Genomic DNA, 24179 nt, shown 5'->3' with positions numbered 1-24179 from the left:
TGCACTGAGACTACATGCTCCATAATGCTTCACTTCCCTGTGCACTGAAGGACTACATGCCCCATAATGCCTCTCTCCTGTGCACTGAGGGACTACAACCCCCATAATGCTTTACTTCCCTGTGCACTGAGGGACTACATCCCCCATAATGCCTCTCTCCCTGTACACTGAAGGACTACATCCCCATAATGCTTCACTTCCCTGTGCACTGAGACTACATTCCCCATAATGCCTCTGTCCCTGTACACTGAAGGACTACAACCCCCATAATGCTTCACTTCCCTGTGCACTGAGACTACATTCCCCATAATGCCTCTCTCCCTGTACACTGAAGGACTACATCCCCCATAATGCTTCACTTCCCTGTGCACTGAGGGACTACATTCCCCATAATGCCTCTGTCCCTGTACACTGAAGGACTACAACCCCCATAATGCTTCACTTCCCTGTGCACTGAGGGACTACATTCCCCATAATGCCTCTCTCCTGTGCACGGAGGGACTACATCCCCCATAATGCCTCTCTCCCTGTGCACTAAGAGACTACATTCCCCATAATGCCTCTCTCCTGTGCACTGAGGGATATCAGGACATAGAGCCACTTTGGGGCATATTCAATAATCCGGTTCCCGCGGCGCGTAAAAACTATTCCGTTATTAGCTGGATTTCAGGGAGCTACGAGCTGAAATCCAGTAAGAAAAGTACCGTAATAACGGTTTTTCCCGCGCATTATTACCGTCATTACGGCGTTTCCGCCGAGAATTGAATATGCCCCTTTGTGTTTATCATACAGGATAAAGTACTAAGAGAGCTGCTGAAATAAAAATAGAAATGGGTTGTTCTGTTGTTACTGGTCCCTGAGAATGGGACGGACGGAAACTGTTTTAAGTGCTCAGTTTTCACAACCTATAATTGTTCCAGTTGTTTAAAGAACTATTTACACTTATTTGTGTCTATTGCTGCAAGTTCCCAGCGTTCTACATTATGGAGGCCACAGACTATACACCCACATAACACATCATTATCACTGCAAGGACGCAGTATTACTGTACATCCTTTTATGCTTTTATCTCGTTTTACAGGTTAATGAATAATGATTAATGCTATAAAGAAAAAGGCGCAGATGCTTTTATTTATTACTGTGTTTATAATCTTTGCCTGTTCTAAATATATATATTTTACAATAATATTTACTGGGTGGTAGGAGTGCTGTCTGCTGGCATGGTGTAGATTACAGTCATGGCCAAAAGTTTTGAGAATGACACAAATATTATTTTTCACAGTCTGCTACCTCATTTTTTACAATGGTGATTTACATATACTCCAGAATGTCATGAAGAGTGATCAGATGAATTGCAGTTAAAGTCCCTCTTTGCCATGATAATGAACTTTATCCCAAAAACATTTCCACTGCATTTTAGCCCTGCCACAAAAGGACCAGCTGTCATCAGGTCAGTGATTCTCTCGTTAACACAGGTGAGGGTGTTGACGAGGACAAGGCTGGAGATCACTCTGTCATGCTGATTGAGTTATAACAACAGACTGGAAGCTTTCAAAGGTGGGTGGTGCTTGAAATCATTTTTCTTCCTCTGTTAACCATGGTTATCTGCAAGGAAACATGCAGTCATTATTGCTTTACAGAAGAAGGGCTTCATAGGCAAGGATATTGCTGCTAGTAAGATTGCATCCAAATCAACCATTTATCGGATCAAGAACTTCAAGGAGAAGTTCAATAGTTGTGAAGGCGGCTTCAGCACACCCAACAAGCGCCAGGAACGTCTCCTAAAGTTGATTTAGCTGCAGGATCGGGGTACCACCAGTGCAAAGCTTGCTCAGGAATGGCAGCAGGTAGGTGTGAGTGCATCTGCACACACAGTAAGGCAAAGACTTTTGGAGGATGGCCCGATATCAAGAAGTCACTTCTTTCCAGGAATAACATCAGGGACAGACTGATATTCTGCAAAATGTACAGGGATTGGACTGCTCAGGACTGGGGTAAAGTCATTTTCTCTGATGAATCCCCTTTCAGATTGTTTGGGGCATCTGGAAAAGGAAAGGTGAGCGCTACCATCAGTCCTGTGTCATGGTAACAGTAAAGTATCCTGAGACCATTCATGTTTTCTTTTCAGCCAAGGGAGTGGGCTCACTCACAATGTTTTCCAAGACCACAGCCATGAATAAAGAATGGTACCAAAACATCCTCCAAGAGCAACTTCTCCCAACCATCCAAGAACAGTTTTGGTGATGAACAATGCCTTCTCCAGCATTATGGAGCACCTTGCCCTAAAGCAAAAGTGATAACTAAGTGGCTCAGTGATCAAACCTCGAAATTTTGGGTCCATGTCCAGGAAACTCCCAGACCTTAATCCCATTGAGAACTTGTGGTCAATCCTCGAGGCGGGTGGACAAGCAAAACCTCACACATTCTGACAAACACCAAGCATTGATTAGGCAAGAATGGGCGGCCATCAGTCAGTATGTGGCCCAGAAGTTGATTGACAGCATGCCAGGGCGAATTGCAGAGGTCTTCAGAAAGAAGGGTCAACACTACAAATATAGACTCTTTGCATAACCTTAATGTAACTGTCAATAAAAGCCTTTGACACTTATGAAATGCTTGTAATCTTACATCAGTATAATATAGCAACATCTGACAAAAAGGTCTAAAACCACTGAAGCAGCAAACTTTGTGAAAACCAATACTTGTGTCATTCTCAAAACTCTTGGCCATGACTGTACGCTTATGAAATGCATGGAACTAGGCGTTAATTCACTCATCACTTTCCATCATCTATTTCTCAGCCCATTCACATTAGATTGTAAGCTCACAGGGCCATCTTACCTCGTTACTCTTGCTTTCTGCACCTCTTCCTTGGTCTCCACATCAATCGCTAGACCCAGGCTCCTGGTTCATTCCCCCACCTCTCCTCCTTCCCTGTTCCAGTTGTTAGTGCTCTGGGATACCCTTGTACCTTATTGCTCTGTGTGGTTGTTCATAGCTCCGTTGTGATCCGAGCCGCAGTGTGTTTATTGCCCTGTAATGGTGTACATTCTTTTGTTCTATGCTCTCTGAATTATTATTCTTTCTACATATTGCACTGTACAACCTGTAGAGAATACTCCATTGGTCTACAATGACTTCTTAGTTCATTCGCTCCAGCTGGTCTGGGGATGTCTGTACTTAGGATCTCCCTGGAATGCTGGGCACAACAAAATAAGTGCTATGCTCACATCATTATTGAAGGGCGCTGCTTGTGAGTGGTGTTGTCCAATCAGAGCCACAGTCTAGAATGTGATACGGTTGCTCAGGCCAACTGGCTGGACCCCCAACCCCTTGTGCAACCATCATCAGATCTGATCATGTCAGAGGAAATGAGGACCTGCAGAAGGTCCAGGTCTGGACTTCAGGAGGAGGAACCCAAGAGACACCAACATCCACACCACAGGGACACACTTTTGGTGTGCGCTGAAATACTGACGAGTTTATTAAAAGAACTTTCATTTGATGATACAGAAAAAGCAATTGCCATCTTAATCCATACTACCCAACATAACTGCTACTGGACCCTTAGTAGATGGGAACACGGGGGACACCACAGTTTTTATATTTTTTTTTTTTCAGCTTTCCCACTGAAAAGTCTTTATTTGGTTTAAAACAGGGCTCAAACTTGTCTGTACAAGCAGATATTGGATGAGAGTAACATTATAGATGTGGTAAGACCAGCAACATGTACACCCGATGTTTGATCATGAGACACGGAGGACAACCTGATAAATTGGGGTAAACCAGGAGACATTTCACATAAAAACCATAAACCATTACTTAAGTCCACAGGGAAATGGCAGACACGATTTCCAATGTAAGAACATCATTCACCACAAAAAGATAATTTAAAAAAAACAAACCAACCCTAGTGATCAGACAATGTGTATATACTTCTGGAGCAATTGTCCAAAGACCCAGAAGAACCCAGAATATGTACATATGGTCTTCAACAGAGTCCAGAATGGGAAGTTACAAAAGTAGCGCAATCCTGGACTGGCTTGTTAATAAAACCACAAAACGGTTTATCTGTCTGACCCCAGGACATTCACACTGTGGTAATGGAACTGGTCCCAGTGCCGGTGCATTTACACCCAGAAACATGTTGCGGTTGGGATAAAAGCCAAATTAAGTCATTATAGGTATCAGTCTCTGGTCCAGCTAAAGTCTCTAGCGACTGGAGATCATGGCAACAGCCCAGTCTTTAATAGCCAACGTAGTGTTCTGCAGAAAGGCCCAGGAAGATCGGGTGACGCTGGTCAAGTGGTCCTTCGTGCAGTCCCACGTCACCTCGCCACTAAACGGAGAGAATCAAAGACAATGTTTAATATCACAATGTAGTTATGACAAGTCATTTAGGGCACAGTGTGTTACAATTTATGGATAAACCACATTCTCTTTTCTTGGATGCAAATGTTGAAAAACCATCTCTGGTGAACATGAATAGGTCTGTAAGACGTTGTGAACAGACCAGGCCTAGAAATAGCACCTCAGCAATTCTACCACATGAGAATGTCCTTTATTCACCCCTGGATAACATGATGATAATGGAGACCTGACCTTCTAAGAAGCACACAGATATTTGCACAATGTGAGAACACAAAGGACCCAGTGCAGGCTCCCTAATCTTTCCTCAGGTTTCACCAGCAGACACGTTTTGGCCGATCTCCACCTAGGAGCAGAGGTACCCCAAGCTGACCAGTGAATAATCCACCCTTGCTCTGTACAGGAAACTCACAAAACAGGTTTCTCTACCCAACCACAAAGCGGAGATCTAGAAAGTCTTTAAGTGGACCAGCCACCTACATACACCCATAGGAGCAGATTAAAGTAGGTGCGGACTTCCAAGGAACATTGAGGGTGAGCATTTTGAAATTTATACAGTAAAAACGAACGCGTCTCTATGAGGTGCGAGCAAAAGTGAGAATATTTCACACAAATAAAAATTAAAAAATTGTCGCTTATTGTCCTAGACCAGGGGTAGGCAACCTGCAGCTCTCCAGGTGTTGTGAAACTACAAATCCCAGTATAGTATACTGGGATTAACCAGCAGGTAGGTAACCAGCAGATAGGTGGCAAGGTATACTCAGCAGGGGTGGGCAAACCTGTCCTCAAGGGCCATATCCAGTTCATGTTTTTAGGATTTCTTTAATCATGTACAGCTGAGTTAATCTATTTGGCTGGGTCAGTAATTATCCCACCTGTTTCTACAGACAGAAATCCTAAAAACATGAACTGGATATGGCCCTTGAGGACAGGTTTGCCCACCCCTGAGAGTATACCTTGCCACCTATCTGCTGGTTACCTACCTGCAAAGCATGCTGGGACTTGTAGTTTCACAACACATGGAGAGCCGTAGATTGCCTACCCCTATCCTAGACAATAGAGGCTGAATATTGGAACACCCTCACCCCCACAGTCTCCAGTGTATGTAGGGGATTGGTACATTTCTAACTGAACAAAAACTAACAAAGGGAACATACTAGTTGTATAAATTCACCATTACGCTCACACCAGACAAGAAGCCAAAGTTTACATGTATTTCTTCATAAGGAAACCACAAGGGCTGCGGATAATCAGCCTTTCATATCATAACCAGACAACACTATGTTACCAAAAGCACAGTAAAAGCAACATCTGTGTATTTGGTTTATAAGCCAGGATCACTCTCATGGAAACGTTATTCTTCACAGATAATGTTGTTTCTAGGATGTCATAAACCAAAAACAGACATTAGCTGAAAAGCTAGAATATTGGAAAAATAAGAAGAGTTTTCAAAATGAGCAATTTCCACTCATTCTTTGTAGGATGGACGAGTGGAGACGGATTTTCCTATCACCACTTATGAATAATCTACAGAACAACAACTCTGTGTAGTCCACACACTGTTCTCCTAGTTCTATAATGTCCAGTTACCCGGCCTCTGCTCCATATGCAATGCTGTATACACCACACCAGTGCTCAGAGGTACCTACTTGCAGGAGTCCACATACTGATCTCCTAGTTCTATTCTCTCTAGTTACCTGTCCTCTGCTCTCTATGCAACGCTGTACTGTATACACCACACCAGTGCTCAGAGGTACCTACTTGCAGGAGTCCACATACTGATCTCCTAGTTCTATTCTCTCTAGTTACCTGTCCTCTGCTCTCTATGCAACGCTGTACTGTATACACCACACCAGTGCTCAGAGGTACCTACTTGCAGGAGTCCACATACTGCTGCCACGCGCTCTGGATGGCAGCCTGGGAATAGTCCACCGCCGGTAGAAGGTAGCTGCGATACAGATGTAGAAGCAGCTCCCGCAGGTACTCAATCAGCTGGAAGACGGAGTCAGGAATCTTGGACTGAAGCTGATGGAGGGAGACAATGGACCAGCTGTTATACACTCACATTAAACACTGGGTGATGTCCTCACATGTCCGATAAGAAGGTAAAGTACTTCTGGATGCAGTAGGGAAGGGATCCCTTATTACACAGGACAGGGGTGAGGTAAGAAGTGGGAAACCTTTGTTTTCACCGTTCCTACCAGAATGCTGCCTTAACCCTTGTAATAGAAAGAGAAGGACAGAGTATCGTTTAAGTCCAAATCTTTCCAGAAAACTTCTCTGAAACCCTTATGTGGATCATAAATGTCTATTTTCATTGCACACAAAAGAAACGCATCACAGACATGTTATGCTGGGAGCACAAGACCAGATGCTGGCCACAGTACGACATTATCAACGGGTCAATGGACGTTGGGGAGCGGGATTCAGAGAAATCCCCCCCTTCTCTCCCAGGAATACAGAGCGTGGGAATTGAGGAGAGTTTAAAAGTCTCACCCAGGGAAGGCAGGATATTGTGTGGTAGAGAGACAGTGGTGTTATCAATGTCAAAATCACCTAGTATGAGAGTAGGCAGGTCAAATGAAAGGGAGAGGAGCCAGGCAGCAAAAGTTGTCAAGGAACTGGACCTTGGGGGAAGCATAAGTAACAGCAACACGAAGGTGGGGAGGAGAGAGAGTGTGGACTTCATAAGGAAGAGGAGGGGGGTTCCAGGGGCATGACGTGGGAGGTGTAGTGTTGTAAATTGCCCACTCCACCACCTTGTCTGTTGCCGGGTCTGGGAGTGTTATAATAATGGGGGACGATTCCACATTTCCGCACATCTTACCCATTCGATGAACCACGGTAAGTTGTCCTTCAGGTAAGCTGTTTGAGTGGAACATTTCTGTGTCACGAAAATGAGACCGTCCCGAGTTTTCTCCCATAACAGTTCCAGGCCTGGTCCCAACACATCAACAGCTTGTGAGTAATAGACAGGGACATTCCTCTCCAACCAGCTGCAGGACAGGAGCGAGACAATGTCAGCGCTGGGGTATTATTTACAGAAGGCTGGACAGAAATATAATCAAAAAGGTCAAATTTAAATGCCCCTTGAACCGCCAACAATCTGTTGCAGAAGGATCCAGTAGAAGATATATACCGGGTCATGTTTCTCAATGTAAAGTGCCCACGTCCCCCATATAAAACAAGATATGAGTCTATGTACTACTCATTCCTCCAGCTGTACCTACCAACCAACAAAGATCGTATCCTCACTATGCAACTATTTACCAAATGGTGAAATATTAAAATCATTTCACCTACTGGAAAGATGAGATTTGTACCACATGAATGCACAACGTAGTCCCCGTATGTGTTCATTAGCTGAAAGAGCTGCTTCAATGGAAGATCACCCAGTGATTCAGCCTCCTGCAACATTACCCAGAACATTGGTGCCATATTCTATGTAATCTTTGTGTTTATTACACCATGACTTGTTTCATATTCAGCTAATAAACATATACTGAAATAATTATGGACGTAAATAGAGAGATCCTTTTTCTTATTTTTGGTTTGTGGGATCACACAAATTAGAGGAGTAAATGGTGAACACAAGCTCACATCACTTCTACAGGGGGGTGACAACGGTACACGGGAAGTTATGGATGACTTGTGGCTGTAAGGGTGTGATATCAGCACTGTGTGAGATCCCTTATTACACAGGATGGGAGTCAGATAATATCAGCACTGGGTGAGATCCCTTATTACACAGGACAGGGGTGAGATGACATCAGCACTGGGTGAGATCCCTTATTACACAGGACAGGGGTGAGATGACATCAGCACTGTGTGAGATCCCTTATTACACAGGACAGGGGTGAGATAATACCAGCACTGTGTGAGATCCCTTATTACACAGGACAGGGGTGAGATAATACCAGCACTGTGTGAGATCCCTTATTACACAGGACAGGGGTGAGATAATACCAGCACTGTGTGAGATCCCTTGTTACACAGGACAGGGGTGAGATAATACCAGCACTGTGTGAGATCCCTTATTACACAGGACAGGGGTGAGATAATACCAGCACTGTGTGAGATCCCTTATTACACAGGACAGGGGTGAGATAATACCAGCACTGTGTGAGATCCCTTATTACACAGGACAGGGGTGAGATAATACCAGCACTATGTGAGATCCCTTATTACACAGGACAGGGGTGAGATAATACCAGCACTGTGTGAGATCCCTTATTACACAGGGCAGGGGTGAGATAATACCAGCACTGTATAAGTATTAGGAATGTATAGCGAGTGCACAGAGAGGTGCAGGTTGTACCCACCTATGCCCATGTTCAGCATAATACGACGCTTTGCTCCACGCCTCTTGTGACACGTACAGGAGACCTGTCTGCTGCAGCATTTTTGCAGATGAAGAAGCTGGAACCAGAGGTGAGGTAGGAGTCAGTATGTATAATCTTGTTACATGGAGCTGAACAACACAAAGCTGAATAAGTGCTCTGTGCCCTACACAGCATTATGGTCATATAGAGAAGACAGACATAACCCAGAGAACAATACTCCTGTATCACCAGCAGGGGGTGCTGGTGGGACTCTTCATGTGCATAGTGAATTGTACATGTTTCAGCTCATTAAATAAAAGGTTTATTTTATTTGATAGGAACACTATTCTGTGAGACTTTCTGTAGTTCCTTTAACACAAATAGGTATAGGAATATTAAATATGGGAATTGTAGGTCCTGGGTCTCTCCTATTACTAGTCATTGCAGATTCAGTGTAACCAGGATCTAACAGCAGCTGTCATGGATTCCTGATGTTGTCACACTGCACAGGTAAACATGGTAGGTTAACCGACTGCTGACTAAAGTGAACCCTACTGTGTGTGTGTTAGAGAATAGACTGTAAGCTCCAATGGGGCAGGGACTGATGTAAATGACAATATTATCTGTACAGCGCTGCGTAATATGTAGGCTCTATATATATAAATAAATGATTGTGTTGGCCCAGGACTTTAGAGCAAGCTGTATACAGCACACCCAAGTGCGGACAGGAACTAAAGGAGCGGCTCCAAACTACATCACTGGATCCTGCGACTGCCACCAAGCACCGGCTCTCGGCATGGCGATGCCAGCCATATCCAGCCGATGTTAGAAGTCAGAAGGAGCAAGCACTCGTGGACCTAAGTGTACCGGTGGTGGGCAGGAATTTATTCCGTTCGCTCCGCCTACAGAACAGTCCATCTTAGCCACAGACTATGATGAAACAGCGCCCTCAGGGCTGATCGATCAATAAACATGACTTTACCAAGCAGTAACCTTTATTGAAGAATCCTTCATAAATAGAAGTTGCCTTTGTGCATCTCTATGAAGATTAATGGTTAGCACTTCTGCCTCACAGCACTGGGGTCATGAGTTTGATTCCTGACAATGGCCTTATCTGTGTGGAGTTTGTATGTTCTCCCTGTGTTTGTGTGGGTTTCCTCCGGGTGCTCCAGTTTCCTCCCACACTTCAAAAACATACTAGTAGGTGAATTGGCTGCGATAAAATTGACCCTAGTCTCTCTCTATGTGTGTGTATGTTAGGGGATTTAGACTAAGCTCCAATGGGGCAGGGACTGATATGAACGAGTTCTCTGTACAGCGCTGCAGTATTAGTGGCGCTATATAGATGATAATGGCGTGCGAAACTTCATATCTTATAAAGCCATTTTTCCTGGGCGCAATTGTCCATCATCCACACAACCAAAACAGCAGAGGTAAATTAAACTAAAAAATATATCAAAATATTAATTATATAATTTATAATGAAGCATCGCGCTGTCACAACAACGTTCCTTTACACAGCAAGGGGAGCCAAACAAAATATATTCTTTTCCAACAGTTTGCTTCAAAGAACGTCAGGCCCAAACTAACCTTGGAAGGATCCGTTTGTCCGAACGTCGTGGATTACAAAGCCGGATATGAAAACAAGAGCGACCAGGAAGAGTCGGAAGAAGGGAATTCGCCGACCTTTCATCTTCTGCAGTAGAGACTGGGGAACACACACAGAGTATTACTAAAGGACCACGCCCAAAGGCTGACAATCTAACACTGCCTTTCATTGTCTGACTTGCACTACACATATGTAACCTAACGGCAGATTTATTATTAACCTTTACGTCAAAATATATATCTTAAATAAATCTACATGTGGGACACTTATGACAGCAACAACCAAAACAGATTATAGCTGCCGTTTTCTAGTGCAATTTCGAAAAAATTAGACCAGATCTGATTGGTTGCTAAGGGCAACAGCACATTTTTCATAAATGTCCTCTAAAAAGCTGCCCAGAACAGATTCCATTTATAAAACAAATATGAGGTCTGACCTGAAGACATAAACCAGTGGCTGCAGTAACAGAGAGGCCTCTGGAGGTCGCCACAACGTACCTCAGACCAACACAAGGGCTCAGTACCGAACAACTATAACATCCCACTACAAACACTCATAACAAACTGAACTGGGGGCATTACCTGGCACGCAGACTCACAGAGTTCAATGTCCCTTGAATTTGGCGCCTTGGAAGAGAATTCTTCATTTGTAACACAGAACGACTGGACAGTTTCCTGCACAGAATTCCTCATCTGAAAGAGGAATCATGTTTAATAAGAGAGTGCGACTGACATCCAATCAGCCAGAAATACATTGTTCCAGATCCATCACAATACAGGGTACAGATTCTTTAAAGGATTACTTCAACAAAAGAGCAAAGTACCGACAGGTTTCAGGGCTCCTGCCTACAATTTGTTTTATGAATGGTAATTCCACCATGCACACCATTGTACCAGATATAGAAACCATACAGACAAGACAACTCACCGATTTGGATGTGGTATCCCAGGATGTAACGAAATGCTGTAGGAGCAGACTGAAAAACAAGAGCAGGTCAACTACTTCATGTAGACATCAGAGATCACTATACGGAGAAGTGCAGTGTATTTAGTGTATGTCATCAAGATGTATGCACTGGAGATAAACAGAACAGTAACACTAGTTAACAACAACAATGTCTAACTTCAATGCTGCCCATTATCTGACACAGATCTTCTCTAAAAATAAAACCGCATGAACTGAATGCTAACAATACATTATGACAGCCTCCAGTGTAGAGGGGTACCCTGTGGTGGGACATGTGCCTGGTGTAGAGGGGCCCCCTGTGGTGGGACATGTGCCTGGTGTAGAGGCGTCCCCTGTGGTGGGACATGTGCCTGGTGTAGAGGCGTCCCCTGTGGTGGGACATGTGCCTGGTGTAGAGGCGTCCCCTGTGGTGGGACATGTGCCTGGTGTAGAGGCGTCCCCTGTGGTGGGACATGTGCCTGGTGTAGAGGCGTCCCCTGTGGTGGGACATGTGCCTGGTGTAGAGGCGTCCCCTGTGGTGGGACATGTGCCTGGTGTAGAGGCGTCCCCTGTGGTGGGACATGTGCCTGGTGTAGAGGCGTCCCCTGTGGTGGGACATGTGCCTGGTGTAGAGGCGTCCCCTGTGGTGGGACATGTGCCTGGTGTAGAGGCGTCCCCTGTGGTGGGACATGTGCCTGGTGTAGAGGCGTCCCCTGTGGTGGGACATGTGCCTGGTGTAGAGGCGTCCCCTGTGGTGGGACATGTGCCTGGTGTAGAGGCGTCCCCTGTGGTGGGACATGTGCCTGGTGTAGAGGCGTCCCCTGTGGTGGGACATGTGCCTGGTGTAGAGGCGTCCCCTGTGGTGGGACATGTGCCTGGTGTAGAGGCGTCCCCTGTGGTGGGACATGTGCCTGGTGTAGAGGCGTCCCCTGTGGTGGGACATGTGCCTGGTGTAGAGGGGTCTCCTGTGGAGGGACATGTACCTGGAATGTGACGTATACCTGGTGTAGAGGGGTCCCCTGTGGTGGGACATGTGCCTGGTGTAGAGGCGTCCCCTGTGGTGGGACATGTGCCTGGTGTAGAGGCGTCCCCTGTGGTGGGACATGTGCCTGGTGTAGAGGGGTTTCCTGTGGTGGGACATGTGCCTGGTGTAGAGGCGTCCCCTGTGGTGGGACATGTGCCTGGTGTAGAGGGGTCTCCTGTGGTGGGACATGTGCCTGGTGTAGAGGCGTCCCCTGTGGTGGGACATGTGCCTGGTGTAGAGGCGTCCCCTGTGGTGGGACATGTGCCTGGTGTAGAGGGGTTTCCTGTGGTGGGACATGTGCCTGGTGTAGAGGCGTCCCCTGTGGTGGGACATGTGCCTGGCGTAGAGGCGTCCCCTGTGGTGGGACATGTGCCTGGTGTAGAGGGGTTTCCTGTGGTGGGACATGTGCCTGGTGTAGAGGGGTCTCCTGTGGTGACATGTACCTGGATTGGGACATAGGTGTGCAGTAGAGAGTTCTCTAGTGCTGGGACATTTACCTGGATTGGGATAAATGTTTGGTGTAGAGTTGGCGCCATACACCGAAGCTGAGCCGGTCCAGGTTCAAGCACTCATACAGACTGTGGAGAAGCTATAAAAAGAAATAAATAAATGAACAACAGAACAAAGCCATCACTGTCAGAGTTTACAGTCAACTCCTGGGCAACTGTCATCCTTCAACCATTAAGAAAGCAGAGTCCTTACCTCTTTCTTCATGATGGCAGGACAGTTGGGAGTGGCTCTGGACAGGAAGGATGGGAAGTAAGTGTGCAAAGTGCTCTCAGGGGTTGCTCCAAACGCTAGTACTTTTAGCCTGGGATACAAGTCTCGCAGCTGCTCCTGTTGACTATAAACAGAATTAACTTGAAATGAAGAGATAACTACCAACAAAAACTAATTTTCTCACTTTCTACACCATTTAGCGGCGTGTAATGTAAACAGAAGCAAAGGATCTCCTCTGCCGAGCAACAAAAAGATGGATCTGGACAAGGTGCTGCCTGGCTGAACGCGGAACAGTGTCACATGCCGGCAACACCCTGGAGACTTAGAGCCATCAAATGACTGGCATATGTCAGAGAACCTGCCACTATCTGGGATAACTAGCTTGGTATATGTCAGAGAACCTGCCACTCTCTGGGATAACTAGCTTGGTATATGTCAGAGAACCTGCCACTCTCTGGGATAACTAGCTTGGCATATGTCAGAGAACCTGCCACTCTCTGGGATAACTAGCTTGGCATATGTCAGAGAACCTGCCACTCTCTGGGATAACTAGCTTGGTATATGTCAGAGAACCTGCCACTCTCTGGGATAACTAGCTTGGTATATGTCAGAGAACCTGCCACTCTCTGGGATAACTAGCTTGATATATGTCAGAGAACCTGCCACTCTCTGGGATAACTAGCTTGATATATGTCAGAGAACCTGCCACTCTCTGGGATAACTAGCTTGGCATATGTCAGAGAACCTGCCACTCTCTGGGATAACTAGCTTGGCATATGTCAGAGAACCTGCCACTCTCTGGGATAACTAGCTTGGTATATGTCAGAGAACCTGCCACTCTCTGGGATAACTAGCTTGGTATATGTCAGAGAACCTGCCACTCTCTGGGATAACTAGCTTGGTATATGTCAGAGAACCTGCCACTCTCTGGGATAACTAGCTTGGTATATGTCAGAGCACCCAACACTCTCCGGGGAATTTGTTTGGATTATGTCAGAGAATTTGCCCCTCTAAGGGTTTATGGGTAATGTAGCTTCCAGCAGACGCACAGGATTTTGCAGTTTCCATACCTGGCAGACAGAGAGTTATTTGGCATAAATGCAAAGTCCAAGAGAGGGAAAAAGTCTTTGGGGCCGATCATGCCAAACCCTTTGGTCAGATTAGAGTGCATCCTGCAAGACAAAATACATATCAAGTCGTAAATCTCGCTGCTTTAGCTCAGAATAAAGTCAGAGTGAGCAATGAACTAATTGATGCTGAAATAAAAGAGGAGCACCCAACAATGTGCTCCTGTGTGGTCCATACACTACATTATCTGCTTATATCTATAGTATAGATCTAGATGACAGTGACTTATTATCAACTGAAGGATATTATATGGGTCTTATCTACTGGCAAAAGAGAGGACTTCTGTCTTATGTGTGAATGTAGGCAGATGCCACCAATGCATATAGCATGCCTTGTATTTAAGGCTCAGTTGCCCATTAAATCCCTCAACCTATAATAAGTGACTTATACAAGATCCTGCAGACACATGAAATGGACAGCAGGTGGCAGTAGATGACTCACAGTAACAGCCGCTCCAGATACGATATGGCGTAGGGCGAAAGTGTCTTTATCCCCAGCACTGGAAGCATGAGACCAAGCCAAACTGCAAGACACCACACATATATTCACAGTAAAATGCCTGGCCAAACAGTGGTTTACCCCCAATTATAACATCGCACCCACCTTTCAGTCCCTCCGCTAGATCCGCATATCCCGCTTGTCCCACAGCCCACATGATGGCAAGACATTTAGCTGGTCTGTTCTGCTGATCCCTCAACATATCCAGGTACTGGGGAAGAGAGAATAATTAGCTACACATATACCAGGATTAGTCCCTAAAGTGACAGAATACAGCGCAAGGCCCTCAGTTAGTCCAGGTGACAGCCACATGTTTTACCTTCTTTAAATTAACCGTCACAGTTTTGGGTTTATCCAGAAGAACAGCCTGAATACAGATCCGGTAGCCATGTACAGATTCCGCTGAGTAAATAAAAACCAGTGGTAAAATTAATGAGCATGGGCACAAAGAGCACATATGCACAGGAGTTAGCGAGCACCTCCCGCTACCGAACACACACACACAGGAGTTAGCGAGCACCTCCCGCTACCGTACACACACACACACACACACACACGAGTTAGCGAGCACCTCCCGCTACCGGACACACAGGAGTTAGCGAGCACCTCTCGCTACCGGACACACACACACGAGTTAGCGAGCAGCTCTCGCTACCGGACACACACACACGAGTTAGCGAGCAGCTCCCGCTACCGGACACACACACGTTAGCGAGCACCTCCCGCTACCGGACACACACGCGTGTTAGCGAGCACCTCCTGCTATCGGACACACACACACACACACACGAGTTAGCGAGCACCTCCCACTACCGGACACACACGCGTGTTAGCGAGCACCTCCTGCTATCGGACACACACACACACACACACACACACACACGAGTTGGCAAGCACCTCCCGCTACCGGACACACGCAGGAGTTAGCAAGTACCTCCCGCTACCGGACACACACACGAGTTAGCGAGCACCTCCCGCTACCAGACACACACAGGAGTTAGCGAGCAGCTGCCGCTACCAGACACACACACACAGGAGTTAGCGAGCAGCTGCCGCTACCGGACACACACACAGAGGAGTTAGCGAGCAGCTCCCGCTACCAGACACACACACAGAGGAGTTAGCGAGCAGCTCCCGCTACCGGACACACACACACACACACACACAGGAGTTAGCGAGCACCTCCCGCTACCGGACACACACACAGGAGTTAGTGAACACATCCTGCAACCATAGAGCACACAAGCGAGCGAGTGCCTCCTACTATCACACAGGTATTAGCGAGCATCCCCTCCTACCCATGCAACGCACCTCCTACTCACACAGAGCACATCTCCTGCACACACTAAACTCACAAACAGAAACTAAGCGAGCTTCAACTTGCTTATTTCCAACACATGATATTAGAGAGCCCTGATATGAAACAGACAGTCAGCGAGCACATAGCACACACAAAGCATTGCAGGCACTCCCTGCTCAGTGTTACCTGCAGATTTGTCCAACTCTTGCTGCATCAATAATATGCAATGATCCACAAACATCTCCAGCACACTGGGCGCCTTGTGAAGCAGAGAGCGGATGATTGTCTTTAATTCCTTGTTCAGCAGACAGTAGGGGTAATCTGTGTGAAGACACCTCAGTGTTATGTGCAGCTTATGATTGACTGCAGGACACAAACTCATAGTTTATTATCTTCTACAACCACTAGAGGGTACACACACAACACAACAAACACTTGGTTCTCATCTGCCATCTATAATAAAATACAGGTCCGGTGTCTGACGAGAATAAGACAATTTGTTTAATAGGTGTCGGTATAAGAACTGTCCATGACGGGCTCCTCAAAATTATGTATCATCTTCTTCCGGAACTGAAAGCTCGCTATGACTTCACAATCATGGTGACTTACACGACACTGCTCTGAATTCAGCTAATGTACACCTGTTGCCTACTAAACGACGAAGCGGCCATTTTGTAGAAGACCAATATACATGAAAATACAGCTTAGATACACGTTCCAGGTAAATCCTCACGGATGTCGTCATACAACACAAATAGCTGCCTCCACTTTGTGTAGCCATCAGGAGCCCTTACAGAGTATATTGTTCAACCGAATCACTAACAAGAATGGGGGTAACAGAATCCACTATCAGATATAATATTAAATAAGACGAATGCAAAGACATGTTTAAGTTGCCCATGAGATAGGAGGCATCGCTTGGTATCTGCCAGTTTAAGGGGCATTATTCTTGAAAGCTTCTAAAGATTTCCCATAAATTTAGCCATTAAAAAGGCATCAGTGTTAAATTCCTTCTATTACTTTTAATTTAAAATATATTCCACTCTCTCGAAATAGCGAAGTAACATTTCTGATCTAGCCTTGATAAGTTAATGGAAACGCTAAGACAGCTGTATGAGACCCCAGTGAGATGCATCACTGGTCAATCATCATGAATGTGAGAGGAGTGTACTGTAACATGTGGGGAAACTCCATGAAACTCTATATAAATGGTCATAAAAAAGGATTTGTTCTAATTAACTGCTAAAAACCATACCAAGTAAATAAAAATACAACAAATAAAAAGGTTGTAGCTGAGATTATCTGCAAAATGTCCACTCTGGCCTGACCAGCTTGTAGATCAGCCGACCTCATCTCACACCTAATTATTCTGTACCCGGGTCAGTGACTGTGACGGTGTAATGTTATAGATGTCATCAGCGATATAACTGTACTAAGTGCATGACCAGGACAGTCCAGTCACTGACCATGAGACTGCTGGCTTGGCACAGGATCACTCTTGGGTGTCTGCAGTTTGTAGTTCAGGTAACCGGCCAGATCCTTCACCCAGATTTGGGGGTTCTCAGGAAACATATTCTGACTCTTCTCCATCTCCCTTTGAAGCTCCGCTACGTCCAGCTAGAACAGACCAAGACAATTATTCAAATTATTCGGATAAGTGATATATTTGATATCTGCCCTCTTTACGCTCCTTTATATGTCTATAAGGGTATGATAATTACAACTTTGTGCAGTGCTGGATGCAATATGACAGCTGTCATCACGGAGGGTTAATGAGTCTGTGAGCTGAACAAAAAAAACACGAAAAAGTGTTTGAAGAGCTGAACTGTCAATATTAGTGTCAACCTGTCAAACCCACTGATCTCCACGAACTGTAAGTCAATTTATTGTAACAACAAACACTTTCTATGTACTTTCAGCCATCATTAACTTTTAATAAGTGTCTCCTAAGTAAACATCTCTATTCTGCTATAAGTAAACAGAGGATTGCTGCAGTGTCAGATTTCAAACGGCTGCTGTGATTCAGCCAAGAACTCTCCTGGAAGACACAGGCTGTCAAATTACGGAGGACAGATACATAATTAGCAGCAAAACTAATTGTGTTATAGAAGAAAAGACTGAACACTAATACAAGCTGATTTGGTTTGAAGAACAGAGGCACAAAAAACTTGTGACTGATCTATAGATTGAACTTGCTGTATACAAGCAGCTATCCTTTTTATTGTTTAATTATTTTCCCATTACATTAAACATCAAGTTATAACAGAGGTTAATGTGGGAGCTGATGTGTGCACCATCAACTTGACACTTATATAATCACTGTTTGAGTGGCAATTCCATTATTATATAGTTTTGGAATTTTTATGTAATATATAACTTTTTTAAACTATGTGGATGGTGAAACAATATTTTAAAATATTTTCAGGTATCTCTGTTACTCATTGCTGTGTATAATTATAAAAAAGGTGCTCCATCCGGCTGTTTTTACTTGCCACCCGGCTCTTGGAGCCCTATTATAATGAAATAAACCATTGTTTCTCCTATTATCCTGGGCACTATGTGAGCACTGCAGCCAGCAGTGTACTGACCACCAGTCTGACCAGTCCTGGCAGGTGCAGGTGATAATCTCCCAAAATGTTTCATTATTGCAAAGTATTACAACTGCCCCCACCCGGCTGCTTCTTCATGTCACCCGGCTGGCAAACACTGTGCATGTTTTCTAGATCTCCCATTAGAAGCACAGATGTGTCTGATTGTAATGATATAATATTGTCTGTACAACACTGTGTAATATACAGACCATCAGATGTTACATCGGGGATTTCCCTCTAGTGATCCGCTGACTGCAACAGTAGCTGACACCAGCAACTGGTGTCAGCAGATAAAATACTAGTGGTAAATTAATCTCTCTATAAAATCTATAGCATCTGACAATGACATTTAGCCATTTCCCCATCTGCATTTCAAACCTCAAAATCACCAGAAAAACACTTAGCATTTTAGACTGGATTAGAAGACAGCAAAGAAAAACCAGCTCATGTACCCGGCTCATTGTGGGAGACGGCAACGGTAAAGTCGTCATCGTGACTCTACTCTATCTACTGGAAGTGAAGGAGTCTGGAGGGTGGATCTCGCACAGCGTTCCCTGCCATACTCACAGCACGAAGAGCCTCCTCCAGTGTGAGGAACTTCCCCGGAACGGACGCCGAGCTCCCCCCGGCAGATGGTTTCTTTGAACTCTTCCCTGAGCTTTGCTGCTTCTTGTTCTGCTGGGGCTCGGAGGAGCTGCTGGGGGGAACCTGCTCCTTGTTCTGCTTCTTCATGATCTTCTCAAAGCCCAGCTCATAGACCGATAACTTTATGGGCACTGCAAATACAAATCCCAAGTTCATCATTTGGGTCATGGTAGGAAGCATGCTGGGGCTTGTAGTTCCCCAGACAGAGGAGGGGGCATGCTGGGGCTTGTAGTTCCCCAGACAGAGAGGGGGGGGGGGGGGGCATGCTGGGGCTTGTAGTTCCCCAGACAGAGAGGGGGGGGGGCATGCTGGGGCTTGTAGTTCCCCAGACAGAGGAGGAGGGGGCATGCTGGGGCTTGTAGTTCCCCAGACAGAGGAGGAGGGGGCATGCTGGGGCTTGTAGTTCCCCAGACAGAGGAGGAGGGGGCATGCTGGGGCTTGTAGTTCCCCAGACAGAGACGGAGGAACATACTGGGACTTGTAGTTGCCCAGGCAGAGAGGAGCCTGCTGGGACCTGTAGTTCCCCAGGCAGAGACGAAGGAACATACTGGGACTTGTAGTTGCCCAGGCAGAGAGGAACCTGCTGGGACCTGTAGTTCCCCTGCTGGGTCACACAGACATCATACCTCCGGCGGTGATGGCCGCTGCGGCGGGCACCAGGTTGCTCTCCCCCAGCGCTCTCCGCCGGTCCCCGGCCTTCTTGCTCTTCCCGACCACTCTCCATTTCCCATCCGCAGCTCCAGAGGCCATGTCTGATCGCAGCGCTCACAGTCCGGCGTCACTTCCGGGGACAGGTCCCGCCTCTTCCGGGGAACCCTCAGACGTTGCGCTCTGTGATTGGAGGAGCGCGGGCTCGGAGCATGCGCAGTGCGGTGCGGTCTGTCCGCCACGTCTGTACTCCTCTGCTGACGTCACCGGCGTCTGGCGGGTCACATGATGTGCTCTGACAGCGGCTCTGACAGCGGCTCTCCCAGTGGCCCCCGGGAGCCTCCTTATTACACTGATACCTCAGCGGGAGCTACTGCTGCCCCCTGTGTGTGAGGGGCTCTGTGGGGTGTGAGGGGTCCTGTGGGGTGTGAGGGGTCCTGTGGGGTGTGAGGGGTCCTGTGGGGTGTGAGGCTCTATGAGGGGGAGGGGCTGTGTTATTATAAGATGTGTCTGAGGGGTCCTGTGGGGTGTGAGGCTCCATGAGGGGGAGGGGCTGTGTTATTATAAGATGTGTCTGAGGGGTCCTGTGGGGTGTGAGGCTCCATGAGGGGTGGAGGGGCTGTGTTATTATAAGATGTGTGAGGGGTCCTGTGGGGTGTGAGGCTCCATGAGGGGTGGAGGGGCTGTGTTATTATAAGATGTGTCTGAGGGGTCCTGTGGGGTGTGAGGCTCCATGAGGGGGAGGGGCTGTGTTATTATAAGATGTGTGAGGGGTCCTGTGGGGTGTGAGGCTCCATGAGGGGGAGGGGCTGTGTTATTATAAGATGTGTCTGAGGGGTCCTGTGGGGTGTGAGGCTCCATGAGGGGGAGGGGCTGTGTTATTATAAGATGTGTGAGGGGTCCTGTGGGGTGTGAGGCTCCATGAGGGGGAGGGGCTGTGTTATTATAAGATGTGTCTGAGGGGTCCTGTGGGGTGTGAGGCTCCATGAGGGGGAGGGGCTGTGTTATTATAAGATGTGTGAGGGGTCCTGTGGGGTGTGAGGCTCCATGAGGGGGAGGGGCTGTGTTATTATAAGATGTGTCTGAGGGGTCCTGTGGGGTGTGAGGCTCCATGAGGGGTGGGGGGGAAGGGGACTGTGTTATTATAAGATGTGTCTGAGGCTCAGTGTGAGGATTTCTACCAGTTACCTGACGGTTAATGTCGCCCTTAGGTCACAGAGTGTTAGCTTTATGTACAGCCAGTATACTGCTAGATAGTAATGTGCTGTATGCATGTACTGTGTATATAGTGTGTGAGTCTTCTGTCATATAAACCATCAGCATTATTATGAAGGAAATGGTTTTTGATTGCTCCTGGTCTGAGCGGTTTCAAAATGGTGAAAGTAAATGGACAGCCGAGAAATGCGTCAGTGTACCTAGCCTTAGAGACTAAGGCTAGGTTCACACTACAGTGTTTTCAGAAGATTATCAGTCAGTCTGACGATAAATGACCGGTTGGCCTGATTATCACAGTAGTGTGTACCCGGCAACAAGGGCCGATTATCGTTCCAAAGTACATTGTATCGTTGAACGAGATTTTTAAACTGAACTAAAAATCTCTTTCAGCGATGGAACAATGTAATTTCAATTCTGCAGTGTGTAAGGACACGACTGTCTTCCATACACACTGCAGGTGGGTCTGAGCCGGGAGTGGAGAAGGACTGTGCTCGTCATATATATTTATACAGATCCTTGACTGATAATTATTTTATTTGCCTTTGTGCACAATATTATCTGCATAAAATATGAAATACAACCAAAACTATATCTGTTTCAATTAAAACATTTCATATTTATGTAATCCATAATGAGAAAATGATATGTTACGTTATAATGACACCAAATATAAAACAGATGTAAATACACCGCTGGCTGAAAAAAAACACTTATGTCAACACAATTCACTATGTTGTAACATATCTAAAAGTACAGTATAATCCATGTTTCTTTGATAAACATAATTATAGATGTTCAATATTTGCATTGAGGGAGTTGTTTAGAGGCGGATTTTTTGCTCTCTGCTCTCAGTCATGTATATGTTTCTGTAACGTTATATGATGTACCCTAAGTGCTCGGCACCCCATAAAACCTCATCATGCCGTTCTCCCACTTGTTTGGGGGGGATTTCTAGTAATGGGGTGTGAATGGATGTGTGGGATGCTGCTGGCAGGTGATAGAAGACTTTATTGTCAGTGACAGAAGCTTGTTTTTGCAGTCTTTGAACCTGGGTGTCACATACCACCTCCACTGCAGCCCTTACCTGATAACCTGTATTGCCGATTGTATCAATTCAATCCCACATCCAGAGGGGATCGGTGGTTCGGGTTGATATGTATGTGCTGTGACCGTGATACTAATAGGCGTCTGAGACGCTAACTGACAATATCCAATAGATGAATGTCATGAACATAGAGAACTTAACCCATCACATAATTGTGGGAAATAAAGACTAAATCATAACTGCAGTGGTATATCAAATAAATGCATTGATAAGTTGAGCTACTAAAGTGTAAAATGTGAAGCCAGAGGGCCTGAGTCATTAAGGAAAGCAAAGCATAAAAAAGGAGTAATGTTGCACCTGGACAAAACCATGTTGCATTGGAGGGGGGGGGGGGGTAAATTTAAAATGTGGGAAGAGATTTATAGTTGGGATAGGGCATGTTATAGAATAAATTTAAATTTCAGTGTAAAAATAAACCTATCAAGTATTTGTGTGCTAGACGAAAAGACAGTCAGTATTTAACCTATGTGCAAAATAATAAACTCATTTGCACCCCTTGCATTGTAACATGGTTTGTCCCAGAGAACATTTACTCCTTTTTTTTGCCTTTAATGACTCAGGCCCCGAGAGTCTGTTGTGTAAGTATTCGGTGGCTCTGCACAATCGGTGTTAGAAGATAGCAGTGTCACCTGTAGGAGCTTCAAAGGGCCCTTGCTGTGAGCTATATCCTGACACAAGTTAGTTTTTTGGACACCTAAATAGACTTTGTGGGGCCGTTCACAACTTGACATCCTTGCAGACAAAGGCCGCATTTGAAGGCCTATACAGGTATATAGAAATATGAAATTCAAAAACCATAGTTCATATTATGGGAAATCTGTGTGCGACTCCATACCGGGGAGTAGAAATCACACCAGGGTTGTGAATGACAGGTACTGGCGGTATCTGGGAACAGCTATAATCACATGTCTGTAGGAAAGGTATGTCACATTGTCATAATTCCATCATGTTTGGTATTTAAATGTGCGGGAGATTATGACCGGTTTATTGAAGGGAAAGTTATGTCTCTGGGATATAGCTGTGAGGTATTACCAAAAGGTCAAAACTTTTGGAATATTTGTGAGTGACACCCAGGGGACATCCCTGACCCCCTATTAGCATTAACTGACCCTGTGAAGACCATCCCATTTCATTTTGCTTAAAAAACATGTCTTGGGAAGGGGCAAAATGTCAGTTTCTTGGGGATCAATCTAATTGAAGGACTGTCCATCTTTTCTGCCTGCCCCAGGCATACAGATTATTATATGTAAGTGATGCTCTGTACTTTCATCCCATTTGTTTTTACAACTTTGCAATTTTTTATTTGTATGTCAAATCTTTTTCTAATTGTTTTTTTATTCTCTGTAAGCATTGTACATTTTGTATATTAAATCTAATAATTTAATAGTTCTATCCTTATTGCTGTAAACAAATCCATTACCTGTTTAGAAGAGACAGATTGCTTGGCTGGATTAACTCTTTAGAAACCAGTGTGTGAAGGGTTAACTGTTTAGCTACCAGAGCACAGAGTGTGTACAATTGGATAATAAAGTCATAGGTTTGCTGCGGGTCTTATACGTAGCTGATGGCAGTTACTGTGGAGCCTGCGTCTGTTGGGAAAGGGACCAACGAAATCTGTAGCCTGAGAGAGAGGTGAGTGTGAGGTTTAAGCTGGAATCCTGTGTGTTCCCTTACAGTAAGCTTCCAAGTCACGAGTGCGCAGAGAGCGGTGTGTGACAGATGAAGGGGTTCAGGCATGGCCGGATTAAAGGGGGGGCACATGGGGCACGTGCCCCGGGCCCCCCTCTCTCCAAGTGCCCCCCGCCGCCCAAATCACCTCACCTGTCAGTTGCTGTCATCTGACAACAACTGACCCTCGCTCCGTGTGCACATAGAGATCGCTACAATCTCTAAATCCGTGCCAGTAGTACAGCAGCACCTGCTGGAGGAGCTGCTGTACTGTCTAAAATGGCCAAAATGGAGCTGTTGTGCATGCTCGGCAGCAGCAGCTCCTCCAAGACATCAAGTGAGCAGGTGACTCTATTCACTGGGCACACATTTACACTATTAAATACAAAATAA

General features: G+C 45.8%; 1 protein-coding gene across 1 annotated transcript; it reads right to left on the bottom strand.

Moving 5' to 3' along the window:
- Positions 1-3453: 3453 nt before the first annotated feature.
- On the bottom strand, positions 3454-19942 carry TMEM214 (transmembrane protein 214). Its single transcript, XM_075201058.1, has 17 exons — positions 19777-19942; positions 19073-19281; positions 17381-17531; positions 16101-16235; positions 14934-15016; positions 14720-14825; positions 14558-14639; positions 14059-14160; positions 12971-13112; positions 12766-12857; positions 11227-11275; positions 10881-10991; positions 10281-10398; positions 8691-8787; positions 7196-7364; positions 6242-6393; positions 3454-4339 (listed from the first exon to the last, which is right to left on the bottom strand). Exons 1-17 carry the CDS (start codon positions 19898-19900, stop codon positions 4213-4215), a joined length of 2049 nt encoding a protein of 682 aa, XP_075057159.1. The 5' UTR covers positions 19901-19942; the 3' UTR covers positions 3454-4212.
- Between the last annotated feature and the right edge of the window lie 4237 nt (positions 19943-24179).

The sequence above is a fragment of the Mixophyes fleayi genome, chromosome 3, assembly GCF_038048845.1.
Source record: "Mixophyes fleayi isolate aMixFle1 chromosome 3, aMixFle1.hap1, whole genome shotgun sequence".
NCBI classification, from domain to species: Eukaryota; Metazoa; Chordata; class Amphibia; order Anura; family Limnodynastidae; genus Mixophyes; species Mixophyes fleayi.
This window is presented reverse-complemented; position numbering and strand designations above follow the sequence as displayed.

Coding starts and splice junctions, on each gene's coding strand:
- TMEM214 (XM_075201058.1), bottom strand. CDS start 19,900: ATGGCCTCTGGAGCTGCGGATGGGAAATGGAGAGTGGTCGGGAAGAGC. Junction 19,282..19,776: donor AGCGGCCATCACCGCCGGAG/GTATGATGTCTG, acceptor TTGTATTTGCAG/TGCCCATAAAGTTATCGGTC. Junction 10,992..11,226: donor GGGATACCACATCCAAATCG/GTGAGTTGTCTT, acceptor TTCCTCTTTCAG/ATGAGGAATTCTGTGCAGGA.